General features: G+C 40.2%; 1 protein-coding gene across 1 annotated transcript; it reads right to left on the bottom strand.

Annotated features, from left to right (window-relative positions):
• Positions 1-1,081: 1,081 nt before the first annotated feature.
• Positions 1,082-18,860, bottom strand: LETMD1 (LETM1 domain containing 1). The gene is made up of 9 exons (XM_060762812.2): positions 18,548-18,860; positions 12,824-12,969; positions 10,652-10,767; positions 8,583-8,665; positions 6,254-6,440; positions 5,148-5,249; positions 4,656-4,808; positions 3,372-3,468; positions 1,082-2,316 (listed from the first exon to the last, which is right to left on the bottom strand). The coding sequence occupies exons 1-9, from the start codon at positions 18,688-18,690 to the stop codon at positions 2,243-2,245; spliced, it is 1,101 nt and encodes a 366-aa protein (XP_060618795.2). The 5' UTR covers positions 18,691-18,860; the 3' UTR covers positions 1,082-2,242.
• Positions 18,861-19,851: the final 991 nt, after the last annotated feature.

The following is a 19,851-nucleotide window of genomic DNA, read 5'->3' as shown; positions in this document are numbered from 1 at the left end:
CTGAACGAATAAACAACATACAGGGTAAACTTGGGCAAGTTGTACTTTCATGGCCTCAGCATAAGGTGAAGGCAACTTCTTCTGAAATCCCATGATAGCATTGCCATAGGTTGGAATTGACTTAAAGGCAGAGTCAGCATGTCAAAGGACCTTACAACATCTCCAAGGCTGAGAGAGAAGTTGGTAGCATAAGATTTCCTAAGACTCAGATTTTATGGCATGAAATGCTTAGGAACAGACCTTTATAGATATGAGTTGAAGTGTCCTGCAACTGTTTTTAAATATACTTTATTCATATCTGTTTATTTTTTGATGCAGAGACTGGTCTGTTTTACTTTACAATTGCAGTCTTCCAGTGCATTCCCCCCTCAGCCCTTCAACAGCAACAACAAAAAAACACAAAGACTGGAAAGAGAAACAGGAGAACACAAATATATACACTGACAAGAGAACAGCTTCCTGGCATAGTATGCTAATAACATCCCTTCAGCTTAGGCATTATCCTTCCTTCTGCATTTGTCTCCTAAAGACCACTGTTAAAACTGAATTTGTCACCCCATCATTAAAGTTTGGATTTCAACTGCTTCTCACACACCACGTGCTCATTCTCAGCAATGATGACCTGTTTCCAGGTAGTCATTACATTAATCTGATGAAAGAGACTCAGCTCAGCTAATGCTTATACTATCAACTTCTTTCTCTCAGTGTCAAAGTGCTGTAAGACCCCTTCCATATTGAGTCAGACTAACATGCTATGTCTTTGAATTCTAAGAGTCAGTTCTACTTTTAACAGTGAAAGACTGTTCACAGGGGCAGTTGCTTCTTGTCCTATATAAGGTATGACAATATTATAAAAAATGGGAGTAGATCACTTTCCAGTAACAAGCAGAAGAACTGTTCAGCCCTTGTCCCAAGGAACAAGGTTTGTAGGCTATACCGTGGAAGGTTAGGAGGACAAATCCAGGTGCTTTGGTAATCCAAACGGGATCTGCTCATTCTCACTCATTAAAGCAGTATACTGGAGCTCAACCAAAAGTAAGAAATCAGATAAATTAAGCACAAGTCATTGAAAAACCGTGGAAAAAATGAAGCTTTGTCTTTATTAACCATTAGTGCTAACAATTCCATATTATCTTTTATACAGTTGAGACACCAATCATTTCTTACAATTTGCATATTTTTAATTATTACTTCAATCACCAGTTTACACAATTTTCATTTTAGCTAAAGTTCCAGTGTACAAGAAGACATGGCTTCCTCTTCCCACCTGCCTCACATCATGATCACTTAAGTGCAGCTCCCAGCAGCCCTAAGCATCGCCAATAGGAGGAATGCTGAGAGTTGCAGTTCCAACACCATCGGGAAGGCAACATGATTTTGTGTTCAGGGGCACAGAAGTGGACACATGGTAGGGACTGCAGTGAAATGCTTCTGTATAATTACTGCAAGAATCCTGCTTATTTCTTTACATTCTGCAGCACCTTTGCCTAATACATTTTATCACACCTTTTGAAAAACAGGTGCCCAGCAGACAATCATGCTTCAAACAGCGCTGGATTAGATTTGCTCTGCTCTTTTTCCTGCAGGGAAAGGTCACTGGGGTACCCATGCATGTTTGTAAAATGAACACTTTCTCGTGAAGTTAAAATGGGGGAGGAAGCTAACCACACATGAAAAAGAGAAGGAAACACTACTTGGATTACTGCTGGATGGATGTCATTGAAAGTATTAGGTGTGGAGGCATTATTGCTCTATGCCAGTGGTTCTCAACCTGTGGGCCCCCAGGTGTTTTGGCCTTCAACTCCCAGAAATCCTAGCAGCTTCTAAACTGGCTGGGATTTCTGGGAGTTTTAGGCCAAAACACTGCTCTGTGCAGTTGCCAACCTCACCTTCATCAGATATGTCCCATACTGTTTGACACCACAAGTAAAAGTAACGATTGTGTCAAAGCAGAACCACATTGCTTAGCTAGACCCAATCAAAAACATGGTAGAATCCATTTTGCTGTTATTTTGTCTAGCACCATTTTGACAACACATTGGTCTCCATCATAGTGGGAAGAATATTACCCACGGGGTAGTGTTTCTCCTTAACAATAAGGCTAGTAAGTGCTGGAGAAACCTCACCTGCTGGACTCTTGCCACTCTTAATCAAGCAAAAATCCATGTCCCCTTCTGGTTCAGCCAGGAGTCACCATGGCAGCATCTCTTCAGAAATGGTCCAAAGCTAAGGGCTCCCATGGTCAGCCCTTAGATGATTGGGTGAAGTTGGTGGAAAGTAAGACCATGCCATGGGCCAAGAGTGAAGCTTCAACACCTGAAAAACCAAGAACCACTCTTGTATTTCCATACACACTTTCACGAGGCCCTGGGCAACATCTCTGCAGAATGTCCTTTCTGAGGTATGGGAGTAACTGTGTTTAGCCACGGTTTTGCGCAGCTATGGTCACTGCCGCTGATGCATCTAATGGCAGAGTGAAGTAAATGCTGGGACTCAAAATCCTGTGATGCCACAGCTGTTTCATTCCGTAAGTACTCCCACAACTACTGTCTTTTCTCACTTTGTTGTGCCCCAGTCTTTTCTCCAAATTCTGATCCAAGAATTCATCACCCCACTGCAAATCTCTACAAATAGCTCCGCCTTCTCTTTCATATTGGCTCTCCCTCCTTATATTTATCTCTTGAACAGCTATTTTTCCAGTAATTCAACCCTAAAAGTCTATTTCACCCTTAGACTCCAGCTAAATCTATCTAAGACCTCTTCTACATTTCCATATACAATCCAGATTATCTGCTTTGAACTGGATTATATGGCAGTGTAGATTCATATAATCCAATTCAAAGCAGATAATCTGGAATATATGGCCGTGTAGAAGGGGCCTTTATCACCAAAATTCCAAGAACTATGCAATGCCAATGATCTTTCTAAAACTGCAAAACTGCATAATCTAGTATAACACGTGCTTCAGTGCCAGAATTGGGAGATGGAACTTCACGTTTTGCAGATTAGAATATAGAATAAAGATAGCTATGAACCTCGATCTCTGAGAATCAAGCACATAGAAAAGAAAGCACAAATGCATGCCCCACCACTCACTGAACTGTAGTAAATGGGTATCTAAAACTCTACATTTTCTGGTGGTAGCTAGATTCTGTAATAGTTTGCCGCAGAAGACTTGCTTCTCTCTTTTATACTCCATTACTAGATATAAAACATCTTGGAATGTCTGGGCTGAGTTTTGGTAATGATAAAAAGAAGGATGCTAAAATGTTCTATCTTCCTAATTTCATTCTAGTTGTGCCTGAATAAAGGAGTAGCATGATGACAATAGTTGTAATAGAAAATGTCCTTCAACGTTTAGTCAATGTTACCTTTCAGAGAGCAGGACAACGCTAGCCATTGGTCCAGCCACAGCCTGCACGCTGCTGGGCTCAGGTGGACAGAATTCAAGCCACGAATGTAACAGGCCTGCAAAAAAAGAAGAAACACATTCAGTTACAGTAATAAATAAACACAATAATTTGCAATTCTTCATATAAGGAACTAATCATTAGAAAATGGATCCTAGTTAATCTGAACCTGTCTTGGGATCCATTCACACTACACAATTATACAATTGTGATATTGTAACTGGCATAGCAACATCTCAGTGAATCCTGGCATTTGCAGGGGAGGGAGGGCTTTCACAGACCTCAACCAGGGAGTTCCTCTGGTGCCTCAAACTAAATTACAACTCCCCTCGCCTACAATTAATGTACAATCAAAAAGCCATAAACATACAGTGTGAAGAGGTCTCTATAATTTCATGCAGGGTATTCTATATGACAAGATATGGCATTAAAGACTTGTGAATTGTCTTTAATGCTATGTCTTTCTGAAATCGAAGAATTAAAGGCTTATTGCTTGATTAGGTCTTTCTGTACATTCCTTGAGATGAGGTGCCTTTTGTTTTTCAGGCAAGGAGAAACAGAAAATTTCATAACAATGCTAACTGTTCCATGCCCTGCACTGGCTATAAGAATGATACCTTTAGCAACTCTTTACTAGGCACTAGTTGTCATCCAGTATTATCTGTGTCGTCAAAATGAAAAAGTAATATTTACAGTCCCTTGTGGAGAAGGGGTAGGATATAAATAAAGCATTATTATTATTATTATTATTATTATTATTATTATTGGAGCCCCAGGTGGCGCAATGAGTTAAATCCTTGTGCTGGCAGGACTGCTAACCAAAAGGTCGGTGGTTCAAATCCAGGGAGCGGGGTGAGCTCCTGTCTGTCAGCTCCAGCTTCTCGTGTGGGGACATGAGAGAATCCTCCCACAGGATGGTAAAACATCCAGGCATCCCCTGGGCAGCATCCTTGCAGACAGCCAATTCTCTCACACCAGAAGCGACTTGCAGTTTCTCAAATCGCTCCTGGCATGAATAACAACAACAACAATTTATTACAACATAGCATCTAAATACTATCTGAAATAATTTAACTCTGAGAACCATCTAATGTAGTTATTTATTATTGTGTTCCTCAAAACTTCCTGACCAACTCTGAGCAGGTTCCCCTGGAGGCAGGAAGAAAGACTGGCTAAACCAGTTTCCAGCCAATTAGAGGCACCCGTGGTTCTTTTATTTACTGTACTGAACAGGTTTCAGGTCACCATTTGCACTTCTTCATCTGTCAGCTCTCTAACTCCCAGTTTCAGCATGGCATGATCCAAGTGGTAAAGCTCCAACACATGGCTTTGCAAGCGAGATCTTAGGAAGAAGGATGGCAAGCGAGGAGTCAGGAAGAGAACACGACTTAGGACTTTCTGAGGAAGAAGAGACAAACATGGAAACATGGAATTAGAGCTTGTGGGCAGGTAGGGGAGCTATCAGAGATGTGTTGCTTTGCAGATTTGAATATGGAATAAAGGTGGTGATGGACTCCCATATCTGGCAGTAGAAATGCAGAGGGATAGCAAAGGAAACAGGATATAAATATAAAGTCAAGTTACTACAAGCCGTAGTACTTTCAGATTTACAGATAGAAAATACTTAAATCTCTTGGTTCTCCAATCCTTTCAAAGTGCAGAGACAAGGCATACAATGATCCGCATACAGTCATTAAGTCAGTCAATATCCCATTTAATTCCCCGAATGGAACTTACCACTTGCTGAACCCTGAGCTTCTGGATGCCAAAGGGATGCCCCACAAATAAGGTTCTCACAGCTTTAAGTTCTTTTATATCAGGGTGGCTTCCTTCCTGCACCTTGGAGATTAAGACACAGTTGCTATTAGAAAAGTGCCATAAAGGTTTCTAAAAAGACAAGAGGCTATGCACAACTCCTGTTTCCTGAGGACTGTGCAGAATTCCAGGCTATATTTTTATCCCAACAGTGGAACAGGAGTCTCTTTTTTGTTGTTGTCGGGCTGGTACCTTCTCAGCATTAGCATGGGTGAAGTTGTTTCACCACATCATAGCTTCAGCCTCATTACCTCAGAGAGAAAAGCAAAAAGGAGAACACCGCATCCAATAACCTTGTTGTGTGCCTTCAAGTGATTTTTTAGTTGTAGCAACCCTAAGGGGTGTGTGGGGTTTTCTTGGCAGAATTTGTTCAGAGTTATCTTGTCTTCCTCTGAAGCGGAGTGTGATGTGTCCATGTCCAAACAAGATTCAAACCTTGGTCTTCCAGTATCACAGTTCAACTCTCCAACTATCACATCACACTTCATTTGGTTCCTCCCTTCTCAGAAACTCCCAGAAACCACAATGAAAGCCTGAATTGAATTCTTCTATCCCTTTCAGTCTTTTTTGTATTAAAATTGTATGTCATATCAAACTATGCAGCACATGGAGTACACTGACCAGAAAGGCAGTGCATGTGAAGTTAAGAGGGCAATCTGTTACTCTAGTGAGCTCTTCTGTATGAACAGATTTAAAGCACAAAGGCTATATTTAAGGGAATCAACTGTGAAGCTAGTTAGCTTTAAGAACCTTTCCTATCTAGAATTGATTTCTTTTGTCTCTAATAAACATATTATTTTTGATCCTATGAAGATGTGGATCTGCAATCCTGTTCCATCCTGTTGAATGGAAGCCAATCCTTGCTCACTAGTTTCTGCTGCTTATGAACTGTGCATCTAGCACTCTGCTATATATTTGGTGGAATCACCCCCAGAGAGGGTTATTTTGAGCCTAACAGCTCCTGATTCCCAACCAAATGGCCCACATAGTTGCTTTCCTCCTGATTGAGGTTCTTTGAAAGGAGATACCTTTTTGCAGAGATCCAGCATCTGTTTGCGGAGGTGGGCATCATCTAAGGTGTGCGACAGATGCTGTAGACCATCAAGCACCTCAGGATATGCCTCCTTCCTTATGTTGTGGTATGTATTTAGAAACTCAGCTTGTTGTTCTGGAGTCCAAAAGTGCCGTATCAAAAGTTGTCTTGGGAATAGATACCTTGGGAAGGAGAGATTGCCCAGAAAGAAGATACATTTTCAAACAGACACAACACGATCAAAACAAATTGGATGTATATACTATAAACTGAAGATCCCTGGCCCGAATGCATCCTAATTTTGCACCAAGAGGCTGACTTTTGCTGTTTCTATCTATCTTGCAATATCTGCTAGCCAAGGGTGACTGAAACTTCAGCTCTTCACAATTAGGAACACTGTTGAACCTTTGTCTTACAAATGTAGCCACACCTTGCCCACACCTTTTAATTTTATCTTAATAATTCGAAAAGAAGCTGAAATCTGAGGATCTCAGGATACTAAGGAAATGAACCTGCCTAGCAATTAAAACCACCCTCTGAGGCCTTATCCACATTCCCCTGCCTTCAAGATCTCCCAAGTGGCTACTAGAATGTTTCAATGACACCACCATCTCTGTAAGTCCCTCTCTTTATTTAAGTGCCAGGTCATTTTTCCTTAATTAAAAATTTCTTTACTGAGGAGAACGTATGATTTTTAATCTGTTAATTTTATTATTTGTTTTAAATTTCTGCAATATGTTTTATTATACTTCTGAATGTTTGTAAGCAAATTTGAATTATTTTATAGTTGAAAGCCAGGATGTCAGATGAGATAAAAAAAAATATAACCTTTCACAAATTCATGCATCCTAACCCTGCAGGCCAAGACAAAAGCATACAGTCGGCTCTCCGTGTTTGCGGGTCTGATGTTTGCAGATTTGATTAAGTGTTCTAATAAAACCCTAGATCTTCCAGGTCAACTCTGCTGGAAGTTAACCACAAGGTAAAGCTAGAGAATCTAGAAATTCCCATAGAAGTGGTCGGGTTAAAAAATAGGATTTTTAATTCACTATTTTTCACTTTCATGGAAGTCCTGTGCACCTAACTTCATCAGATGTGGAGGGCTGATATTTAATTTAATTTAATGATATTGGACTGATACATGTGAAATAATCGTCTATAAGTTTCACACAATCTGTGGGCCTTTTAGGTTTTCTCAACAGGATGATTCCTCAGGAATACTTTTAGGAAACTTAACTATAGCTAGATAAACTCTGCACTATAGGCAAATAGGAAAATCAAAAGCCACCTCGACTACAACCTAGATAAATAAGAACCAAAGTATATGTAATATTAAAATAGCAACTTCAGACAGGCACTTTTGGTAAAGATCCTGGCAGGATAGCAGCCTGTTAATAATTATTTTAAGCTCATCCAAATTTCCCCATAGCTATGCCTGCAATAAAACCACATGCACATTATATTCATGACTCTTAAAATATGATATTTGAAACAAATGAACAATATCAAATTGGAACAGCTGAACAAATTACATTTTTAGAATTCTTTTTAGGAAGAGAATTCATCAGTAGATATTGAGAATCAACTGCTGTCTTGGCTATAACTTTGTGAATGGTCTTCGTTTCTTATCATGAAACATACCAAGCCACACAGGATTTTAGAGAGATGAACATTGGTCACGTTCAGTATTATATTCTGCATCAAGAACATTGGTAAACACATATATGACATAAAAAGACCAAGGAGCAAACACTAAGCAGAAGCCATTTCTTACCTGTTTTTAATTTCCAAAGTAAAAGAACAGATTTAGAACAGGTGGGGGAAAGGGTGGGATGGAGAAGATGCTGAAAAGGTATACAAGGTACAGCACATGAGCATCCCTTTAAGCAACTCTCTCCCAAACCCTCAAAACTGATTAGGTTTGATTTTTAAAAACATCTCTGTGGGATTTTGAAGAGGGATTTTCACTTCTATCACAATTATCACTAGGAAATTTATAGACTAGTATAAAAAGATATACTAGAATACAAAATTGTAACTAGTGAAGCAGAAACATGAGAAAACACAGAATTGAATATTGGTTAATAGTTATGAATGCTCTCAGGCAATCTATTTTTGTAGCTGCTTAATACACAGCTGCACTGTTAACAATCTCCCCATCAAAGAGCCAGGAATAGTATCTGTTAAGTGATGAGGGGAAAGATTCAAAACAACCTCACCTCTAGTTGACTGACATTATAAAGGTTACCAGTCAAGGATTTATCCTTTGACAGTAAAACTGAAAGATCAATCCTTCATCTTTATAGAAAACTAGATTCACTTACATAAGCAAAAGAACCAGATAGTTGGCAAAGGGTGGAAGAGAGAGAATGCCAACAGGAATAGCCTTGATCACGTCTCTGCGAAACTACAAAAAAATGCTCCGTTAGTAAACATGCAATGCCATGTGTAAACATGCAGTGCGCAACTGCAGACTCACAACTGATTCTGAGACGGGAATGAGACTAATCTAAAAACACTTTCTCTGGAAGCCATTTTTAAAATCGAGTATGTCCATTACTCTTTAATATTATAAGATTATGAAATGACTTCATAGAATTGGTGATGATGCTTTGATCAAAGACCTTCCAAATCAACTTAGATGTGACTAGTGAGAGAGCACATTTAGGAATACTCTGATACACATCATAGAACTCCACCCTAAAAGTAATCTCATACACTTAATTCTGACTTCTCTAGACTGAAACAGGAAGGAACTGTTATGCAGCACTAAACAGACACTGTCATTGAACAGTGTATGCTTTTTGGGCAGCACCTTTTTGTTAAGAGTATTGCCTTTTTATGTGCAATGATGGTATATTTGTAGTGAGCATGTAGTACATAGTACATGCTCACTACAAATACGCAATAGTTGTAAGTTCCATGACCTAGACCAGGGGTCCTCAAACTAAGGCCCGTGGGTCGGATACAGCCCTCCAAGGTCATTTACATGGCCCTCGCTAAGGGTCAACCTAAGTATGAAATGACTTGAAAGCACACAACAACAACAACAACAACAACAACAACAACAACAACAATCCTATCTCATCAGCCAAAAGCAGGCCCACACTTCCCATTGAAATACTAATAAGTTTATATTTGTTAAAATTGTTCTTAATTTTAATTATTGTATTGTTTTAAAGTGGTTTTTTGCACTACAAATAAGATATATTCTAATCTTTTTCTAATTAGAATCTGGCCCTTTAACAGTTTAAGAGACTTGTGACCTGGCCCTCTGTTTAAAAAGTTTGAGGACCCCTGACCTAGACATACAATGCAGTGTCCCACATCTATCCCACAACTATCCAGCAGCAGAAATCACAAACAACCTCTACATAAATGTTACAGAATCTGAAGGTGCAACGTAACACATTTTGTAGGCCAGAATTTTCTATGTCAATGTCACTGCTGCAATATCACAAATCTCTCCTAGATCACTTCTACTATGTTAAGACCACCAATAATCAGTGGTAGCTGCCTGGATCTCTATGAAACTCCAAGGGCCCTTCCACACAGCCATATACTGTAACCCAGAATATCAAAGCAGAAAATCCCACAATATCTGCTTTGAATTGGGTTATCTGAGTCCACACTGCCATATATTCCAGTTCAAAGCAGAAAATGTGGGATTTTATTCAGTTGTGTGGAAGGGGCCCAAGTGACAGAACACTTGAAACAATCCTAATCTACAAGATACTGAAGTTGGACTCACTTTGCTGATAAAAAAACAACATTATTGGCAAATTTCAATTCAGAATTTACAAGATATGTCCTGAGAGTAACATTTCTCTCAGCATCTTAGTTAGGGTGTTTTGCAAAACTACCATCAATGAACAGAAGGGTTAGACACCTGCACTCAAGTCATTTCTCCTTCAGGGGTTTTTACAGTGGGGCATTTCACTACTTTTTCACACATCCAAAGTGAAATAATGTCACTTCCAGCTGCCCTTTTGTCAGATGTTCAGATGATCTTTCTTCTTGTGTGTGTGCCTTTGAAAGATTTAAGAAATGGGGACAGGGGGATATAGGACGCAAACTACTGCATTTTGGCTGGTTTGGGGAGATTCTGGCTGGTTTTCAAGCAAAAAATTTACCCCCTCTAAATCTTAATAAACATTTTGAGAGGTCTGGGGTTTTTGAGGGCTCCCAAGTAGCCTGTGGGCCACAGTTTGCCAAGCCATGATATTCAGAAAAGGTTGCTAGCATATTTAGAATTGACTTTTCGTGTAGTAAATTAAGCAACTGCTCTGGTGTGGGAATTATCACTTGCAGAAATCAGTTTTTAACACCTATTACAGATTGCTGTCAAAGGTTACATCCTTGGAAGAGGCATAAAAACCAAATATAAACGTACCTGCCTTAGTCTTTCCATCTCTCTGTATGGAAGCTGATGAAACTGGATGTTTTTGTGAGACATCTTTTCTTTTATCCTTCTTATTTCTTTTACTTCCAAGAAAAATATCCGAAACCCTGTGCAAAAATATGCAAGTTTTTCCTCAAAGATCTGAAATGCCATTCACATCAAATCCCTTTTCAAATCTTACATTGTCTTTTGTCTGACAATGTTGTTCCTGTTTTCTCAGACCCAGCATTGCAATCCCTCGTCTTCTCCAGGGCACTCTCTAAACTGTTATGCCTCTTTTTGATCTTCTCTTCTCTCTAAAACTCTGGCAAAATACCGTATATACTCGAGTATAAGCCAACACGAATATAAACTGAGGCACCTAATTTTACTATAAAAAACTGGGAAAACTTATTGACTCCAAGTATAAACCGAGGGTGGGAAATGCAGCAGCTACTGGTAAATTTCAAAATAAAAACAGATACCAATAAAATTACATTAATTGAGGCATCTGAACGTGAAATGTTTTTAATATTTACCATATTTCAAAGAAAACAGTAAACTAGCTCTGTAAGTGGAAAAGTAGGGTCAACAAAAACAATATGGTATTGACAATAACAATAATAATAATAAACTTCATTCTATTTCCCCATGGGGACTCAGGCTGGCTTCCAACCTAGTAACAGGCAAACTTTCAATGCTTATATAAACAACACAGAGCTATATATAGAGCTATAATTGTATATACTAATTTTACATATGCATTTCCTCCTGAAATGTTTGCAAATTCTCTCTCTATATGTGCACTTCCTCTTGCAATATTTGCAAGTCCTATATATCTATGTTTATATCTATCTAGACATCTCTAAGTGTGTGTCTGCAAGCCCTATATCTATATTCACATCTATCTAGACATATCTATATATATTTGTGTGTGCATTTTCCCCTGTAATATTTGTAAGCCATATATATCTATATTCTAATATATCTATCTAGACAAACTTCTATATATAATTATATCTATATAGAATTTGCAAAGACTTACAAACATGTGAGGGGAAAATTCATCTATAAAATTTTATACACACACACACACACACAGATATAGGTTTTCCTGTCGTAGTCAACTGTGAATCGCACATTGTGGAATTCCTGCGCCTGCGCAGGCCAGCTTCGGAACATTCATATATAAAATTAATGTATATAGATTGATACAGATAATATATAGGTACATAGGGATTGCAAAGTCTTGCTGAGGGAAATACCTATATATCTGTATGAGAGATTAACAAATACGTATTTCAGAGGAAAATGCTTTTATAAGATTAATGGATATTCCTGACTTGTAAGGGTTTCTCTCCCTCTCCAGAGAGTGGGGGAGGATTTGGAAAAGAAAACACACTGATAAGGGAGGGGAAGAGGAGACAGAGAAATAAATCATATATTGCAAGCAATGGTCTCCAGGCTCTGCTGCCCAGTGTGACCCCATTACAAGCAAGGGAGGCTTTTTCCGCCTTAAAAAAGGGCTGAAAGAAACTCTGTTTATCTTCGAGTATATATGGTAACTACTCCTTCTTGGGGCATTGTGTGAAAAAACTGAACACCTTAGCACTATAAGGTGTATCACAAATGCTGCAGGGATATTATCTTTCTGGGCTTTATGGAAGAAATGATGGCATAAATAGTATGTTTACAAACTTTCTTATTCTTTTCCTTATTGTACTTCTAGTAATTACTACATGTTGCTTTCAAGGCATTGGGCAAAACCCACTTACTTCCTTTCATTCGTTTTTCTTATGCATTTCGCTTGTAAAACTATTGCCAACCTATATTGGACACAAAGGCAGAGTAGAGGGGAAGTGTCTTTCACAGGCTTGTCCTTGAAAATTGCCTATATATCTGGATATGGTCTGTGTATAGGTCAATTACACAATGGGCAATATCACTTATTCTTCCAGTGACATGTTTCCTTAACCTCACTTGAATGCTGAGCTTTAGCTGTGTTTGCTCTTTGTAAGGGAAGCTACAGACAAGGAGTTCATGCATACGGTTAGATTAAAAATTTAGGCATTACTGCATATGAGTACCAACAACTGTTCATACAGCAAAGTGTTACTGCTGAAACCTTGAAAGATGGACAGACATTTCACTATCTACCCATATTTCTATCAAGTGAAAACCCACCTTTTAAAAAAGTTGAATACAGCTTATAGAAACGTGGGAATGTTCTTTCCAAAAACCTTTCATATTTGTCATTAATGCGCTTAGCTTTGGAAACCAAGGCAGAGAAGACGTTTTTGGAATTTGCAGAGAACTGGCACGCTGGAGGTCTGCAACAAAGAGAAGCGCATGTAAATCTTTTTGAGCTGTTTGGGTTGCAAAAAGGAAGACACTGTGACAATAACAAGTAACAGACCCATGGTACTCAGTTGCTTCTGACTGATTTCAAATCTCCTAATACTGCATGGGGGGCCCTGGTGGCACAGTGGGTTAAAGCGCTGAGCTGTTGAAGTTGCTGACTGAAAGGTTACATGTTCGAATCTGGGGAGTGGCATGAGCTCCCGTTGTTAGCCCCAGCTTATGCCAACCTAGCAGTTCAAAAACATGCAAATGTGAGATCAATAGGTACTGCTACAGCGGGAAGGTAAATGGCACTCCATGCAGTCATGCCAGCCACATGACCTTGGAGGTGTCTATGGACAACGCCGGCTCTTCGGCTTAGAAATGGAGATGAGCACTAACCCCCCCCCCCCCCCCCCAGTCAGACACGACTAGACTTAATGTTAGGGGAAAACCTTTACCTTTACTAATACTGCATAAAACTGGCCTATTGTACCCAAAATTTTAAAAAAGATAAATGGCATTTTCAGGGGGATCAAAGGTAGACAAAATTTTAGTGTTCATTTTTAATTGCTACCAGAATTACTCATAGTGGCATTTTGCTGCCCTGTTATTTTTAAATCTATGCTTAATGAGTTTTTTTATGTCTATCCTTAATTAAGTTGTTTTTAAGTCTATGCTTAATAGCATTTAAGTCTATGCTTAATGCACATCAAAACCTGTTCTTGCTTAGAAACATGACATCACTGTTTTAAACTTGCTATTAGAAGAATAATGGTGAAATGCTGCTATTGAAAGATAACAGATATGCAGTAGCCAAACTTTTTTGAACAGCCTCTTGACTTTGGGAATAATGTCTGCATGTCTTTAAATTATAAAATTCAACAGTTGTATCTGCAAGGCATAACAGTGAAACCTATTGAAATGGAGGACTTCTGGCCCAGGAATAAATACAGTTATAGTGGACAATCTAGAAAATACCTACAGAGGGTATATTTTGTCAGATATAGATGAATGAAATTGTGGACACTTTTCTTAAAGATATTATATACACAATCTTGCAAAACTACAAAATGAAAATTGCCCAGGAACATATATACTGTTTGCTAGGTAGTATTGATTAAATCTTATCAAGTGGAGCTGTCATATGATTAATCTGTTTGGTTATCAGCCGTACTCCAATTACTTCGCATGTAACCAAAATATTAATATAAGTGACTTTTTGAAGTGTTGACTTTTTAGCTATCTGTTTTATAACTAAGGCTTCGTAACAACCTAAGAGCCATTCTGAGTCAGACCAAGATAAAGACCTCTATGTTCCCAATGAGTCCAACTAGATGCTTATGGGAACCTCTGTAGTAGTACATACATGAAATAGCACCCTCCTGTTTGCACTCCCTAGCAACTGATAAAAAGGTCCCTTCTACGCTGCCATATAAAATTCATATTATTTGCCTTGAATTGGATTATATGACAGCGTGGACTCATATAATTATCTTCTTTGATACTCTGGTTTATATGGCACTGTAGAAGGGGGTTGAGAGGCATATTGCCACAATACCGGATCAAATGTATAGTCATTCTAACTAGTAGCCACTGGCAATATTTTTCTCCATTGATCTGTATAATATCCTTCTGTTCAAATTGGCCACCTTTATTACCGCTTGTAGTAGCAAGTTTCACAATAACTGTGTGTGATGTGAAATACTTCCTTTTATTTCTGTGGAGTCACTCACCATTTAGCATCAATAATGGACACTAAGGTTCTAGTATAACAGAAACCACTTTCCCTTCATATTACCTCCATATGATAACCTTGTGCATATCCATCACGTCCTCCATTACTGATTTTCACCCTAAAACAACAAGCTACAAATATTATAATCTTTCCTCAAAGTGTTCCTTGAGCTACTTTATCTTTAAATTGCCCTTTCCTGAATAATATCAAAAAAGTTGTGCCTACCATTTAGGTTCAACTTCACCAATAATAACAAGTTTTAGTAAACTTAATGTGATCACCATCATTGAAATTTAAACAGAATTCCTCCCTGCACATAAGTCAAGATTACAATGACTAAAACTACAGCAGGATTTATTGTTGTTAAATGCTATTGTTGACTTAGACCTGTGGTCTTGCAGAGCCAAGCCTTCGTGACTGAGTCTATCCATTTAGAATGGGGTTTTCCTCTTTTCTTACTTTCTTTTTTTTTTTTTTACCAAGCAGTATTGTCTTTTCTACTGAGTCATGTCTTCTCATGATATGTCTCAGTTTAGCATAGGCATGGACAAACTTCAGCCCTCCAGGTGTTTGGACTTCAATTCCCACACTTACAAACAAGTAATTGAACAGTTCAATTCTAGTTTCTGTCCTGTTTTTGATTCCTGTCTGTCCTGAACTTCTTGAAAAGTTTCATATGTCACCAACCAACATTTCTTTTTCTTTTCTGCAGCAAGCAGACTATTTCTGCATTCCTTCCTGACAATGCCCCTGGCTTCAGTCAGGCAAAGGACAGCAAAATACTAACCTATAATTCTTACGTTCGGATATAACTGCATATTTCCTGCTTCCATGCAAAACCTGCTTAGCTTCCAAGATCAGACTGGACCTGGTGCCTTAAAAGTATTTAGGCCCCGGTGTGACTTACACAAAGAAGTTTTAAAAAGTCATCTCTGTGCTCTGGAGCAGTACAATGCCCATTGTCCAAATTCAATCTGCTGTGAAGATAATTGCAATCTGAGACCAGGAGTTGAGATATGGTATGATTCCATTTTCACCGCCATGATGGCATCATATAGATTCCTGGGATCTACTGTTTCATGAGGCTCCCAGCTCTTTTGCCCTCTTGCTTCCAAAAGCCTCTGCCACCATGGATAATTAAATCTAATTCTGGGAGCAGATGCCCAAAACATGGAAATCGAAAGTTAAAAAGCACTGTAACTAGACAAAAAAAACCTCCTCTCTGGCTGACAAATTTATCAATCAAACTCATTCAAACTTTATTTATATCCCACTCCATCTCGCCGTGGGGACTCAGAGCAGCTTACAACATTAAATAATAAACAATAAATTAAGCAAAACATAAACATTCAATCATAAAAAATCATAATGACAGCCATTATGCAATAGCAATAAATCAGGGTTAAAAGCAATATCCATAGTTAAAAACCATATTCATAAAGCAGTCCTTATTTGGCAGACCTTACTTCTAAATGTTCTTCCCTAAACTAAAAGCACAGGTAATAAAAGTGAAATCACAACACTATAACTGTTCACTGTAAAAACTTCCCTGCTTTCTTCAGCAGAACAGATGAAAACTATTTATTGCAGACTTGAGGGGAGGGGGCTATGGACCTGCCAGGACTCTAAACTCTTCAGGGGAAGGTTTACTTTGAGGCCAGCCATCAAGCCAGACTTGCTTTCTGAGAACATGAGAGAGAGGACCTGCTCACTGGCCACTCCTACCCTCTTGAAGGCCGTTCTTGGGATGCCACAAATACATGTTGATTTCAACAAGGGTTTAAGAAGATGGGGGGTTATTTTATTTTGATACTCACTTATCTTGTATATCTTTTTTTGCTTTTGTTTTTTAATGTTTTAAAATGTTTCTTATATCCCAATGTAAATGTTTTTAATTTATTGTGCCTGGAAGCTGCCTTGTGTGCTGCTTCAAGAAAAGTCAGTATATAGGTCAGTGGTTCTCAACCCGTGGGTCCCCAGGTGTTTTGGCCTACGACTCCCATAAATCCCAGCCAGTTTACCGTCTGTTAGGATTTCTGGGAATTAAAGGCCAAAACATCTGGGGACCCACAGGTTGAAACCACTGATATATGTTACTGTAAGTTTTTCGAGGTGTATGGCCATGTTCCAGAAGCATTCTCTCCTGATGTTTCACCTGCATCTATGGCAGGCATCCTCGGAGGTTGTGAAGCAAGTGTGAATGTTGTAGTTGGCCACTTAGCATTGCAGCTCCAACAGACCTTTCACCCTCTGAGAATGCCTGCCACAGATGTGAGCGAAATGTCAGGAGAGAATGGTTCTGAAACATGGCCATACAGTCCAGAAAACTCACAGCAACACAAAGTTGTTGTTGTTAGAAACGCAACGAGATGAGTCCACAGCAGACAAGATTGCTCTGCTGGCTGTTGTATTGGATCACACATCGTACACTTCCCAAGTGTCTAGGACTGTGTGATGTATCGGCAAATAATGCGTGCAGATCCCAGTAAGGTGGCCTTCTGCAGATGGCAGGTGGTAATTTTGTCAGCGCTGATTGAGTTTAAGTGCAGGCCAAGGTCTTTAGGCACTGCACCCAGTGTGCCGATCACCACTGGGACTAGCTGCACTTGACTAGCTGCAGCTGGCAGATGGTAATTTTGTTGTTGTTGTTTTGTTATTATTATTATTATTATTATTATTATTATTATTATTATTTTATTCCAGGATCTGATCCTAGATTATCTGCTTATCCCAGATTATTTGTCTGTGCAGATACGTATAATCCAGTTCAAAGCAGATAATCTGGGATCAGATCTTGCAATATAGGGCAATGTAGAAGGAGCCTGAGAAGCTGTCCTAATTAAGACTTCTCATGAGATGTCAGGGCGCATTCGCAAGGATGGTCAGCATAGAGGACAAGCAAACAGGGGGTGCGTCTACACCAGGTATTGGTGTAGCTTAAGAGGCTGAGGAGGAAAGGGAAAGGGTCTGAGGATGTTCACTGTATTGTCAAAGGCTTTCATGGCTGGAATCACTGGGTTGTTGTAGGTTTTTTGGGTTGTATGGCCATGTTCTAGACCAGGGGTCCTCAAGCTAAGGCCCGGGGGCTGGATACGGCCCTCCAAGGTCATTTACCCTGCCCTTGCTCAGGGTCAAACTAAGTCTGAAACTACTTGAAAGCACACAACAACAATAACCATCCTATCTCATCAGCCAAAAGCAGGCCCACACTTCCCATTGAAATACTAATAAGTTTATATTTGTTAAAATTGTTCTTCATTTTAATTATTGTATTATTTTAAAGTGTTCTTCCACTACAAATAAGATATATGCGGTGTGCATAGGAATTAATTCATGTTTTTTCAAATTATAATCCGGTCCTCCAACAGTTTGAGGGACTGTGACCTGGCCCTGTTTAAAAAAATTGAGGACCCCTGTTTTAGAAGCATTCTCTTCTGACGTTTCGCCTGCATCTATGGCAGGCATCCTCAGAGGTTGTCACAACCTCTGAGGATGCCTGCCATTGATGCAGGCGAAATGTCAGAAGAGAATGCTTCTAGAACATGGCCACACAGCCCAAAAAACCTACAACAACCCAGATCTGAATTGTGGGAGTTGAAGCCCAAAACACCTGGAGGGCTTAATTTTCCCCATGCCTGGTCTACACCATGGAATGGGTGCGGTTTGGCACACCTATCCTTTCCATGACTCATTGGAACGGAGCTGGAGCTCGGTGAGGCAGAGGAAGCTGAAGGCCGCGTGGAACTACAACTCCCAGAATGCCACAGACTTGCGCCATGGCCGTCCAGGGAGGCCCACCAGGAACCCGCCTCCCCCTCCGCCCCTTTTACCTCAGCGCCGGCCAAAGGGGGGGCTCCGGGGTCCGGACAGCCCGAAGGAAGGGGGCAGCAGCGGGAAAGGGAGCGCGGCGGAGAGCGACACAGCCGCAGCGGCCGCGAAGCAGCAACACCGACGCCGCCGACGCTGCCTTCATGCCGGCAAAGCGCCACCCGCTGTTTCGTCGCTCGCGCGAGCGGAAAGAAATCCTGAGGGAAAGGATAAGCAGGCTTCGAGCTTCCTCCAATCAGAGAACGCGTCAACATTCTACTCGGCCCACGTGACGAGTTCGGGCGGAAAGTAAGCTGCAGAACAGGAAAAAGACGGAAGCTGATGCCTTCCGCCCTACGCTCTTCGTGCGACGTCATGCGCGGTGACGTCAGAAGGATTGGTGTCACCTCGTGCGCCCGCACGTCGCGCCACCTCTCCATGTATCTCCGTCCAGACCACAACATGGCAGCTAAAGTAATAGAAAGACTGTCAAATAGATTAAGCTATTTTTTATTAGCAAGGATTGTCAAATAAATTAAGCTATTTTTTATTAGCAAGGATTGTCAAATAGATTTAGCTATTTTTTAATTAGCAAAGATTGTCAAATAGATTAAGCTTTTTTATTAGCAAAGACTGTCAAATAGATTTAGCTATTTTTTTAATTAGCAAGGTGAAAAAAAAACTTTGGATGCAAAAGGAACCAGATGATTTGTTGTCAGAATCACTGGATTGCTGTGAGTTTTTCGGGCTGCATGGTCATGTTCCAGAAGCATTCTCTCCTGATGTTTCGCCCACATCTATGGCAGGCATCTTCAGAGGTGGAGCCCCCAGTGGCGCAATGGGTCTGAAGGACTGGATTACTGCAATGCGCTCTACGTGGGGCTGCCCTTGAAAACGGCTCGGAAATTCCAACTGGTCCAACGGGCAGCAGCCAGGATGTTAACTGGGGCCCATTACAGAGAGAGGTCAAACCTTCTGTTTAAGGAGCTCCACTGGCTGCCGTTTATTTTCCGAGCCCAATTTAAGGTGCAGGTGCTTACCTATAAAGCCTTGAACGGTTTGGGACCACCCTACCTGCGTGACCGTATCGCTGTCTACGAACCCACACGCTCACTCCGGTCATCAGGAGAGGCCTTGCTCGTGATCCCGCCCGCGTCACAAGCGCACTTGGTGGAGACGCGAGACAGGGCCTTCTCTGTGGTGGCCCCCTGCCTCTGGAATGCCCTCCCGAAAGATCTCAGACAAGCCCCTACTTTGGCGGTCTTCAGAAAGAATTTGAAAACCTGGCTGTTCCAATGTGCCTTTTCAAATTAGGAACCCCAGTACC

This window comes from Anolis sagrei, chromosome 2 (assembly GCF_037176765.1).
Source record: "Anolis sagrei isolate rAnoSag1 chromosome 2, rAnoSag1.mat, whole genome shotgun sequence".
NCBI classification, from domain to species: Eukaryota; Metazoa; Chordata; class Lepidosauria; order Squamata; family Dactyloidae; genus Anolis; species Anolis sagrei.
This window is presented reverse-complemented; position numbering and strand designations above follow the sequence as displayed.

Coding starts and splice junctions, on each gene's coding strand:
- LETMD1 (XM_060762812.2), bottom strand. CDS start 18,690: ATGAAGGCAGCGTCGGCGGCGTCGGTGTTGCTGCTTCGCGGCCGCTGC. Junction 12,970..18,547: donor CCCCTTTGGCCGGCGCTGAG/GTAAAAGGGGCG, acceptor TCTTTGTTGCAG/ACCTCCAGCGTGCCAGTTCT. Junction 6,441..8,582: donor TATCTGGTTCTTTTGCTTAT/GTAAGTGAATCT, acceptor CTCCTTCCCAAG/GTATCTATTCCCAAGACAAC.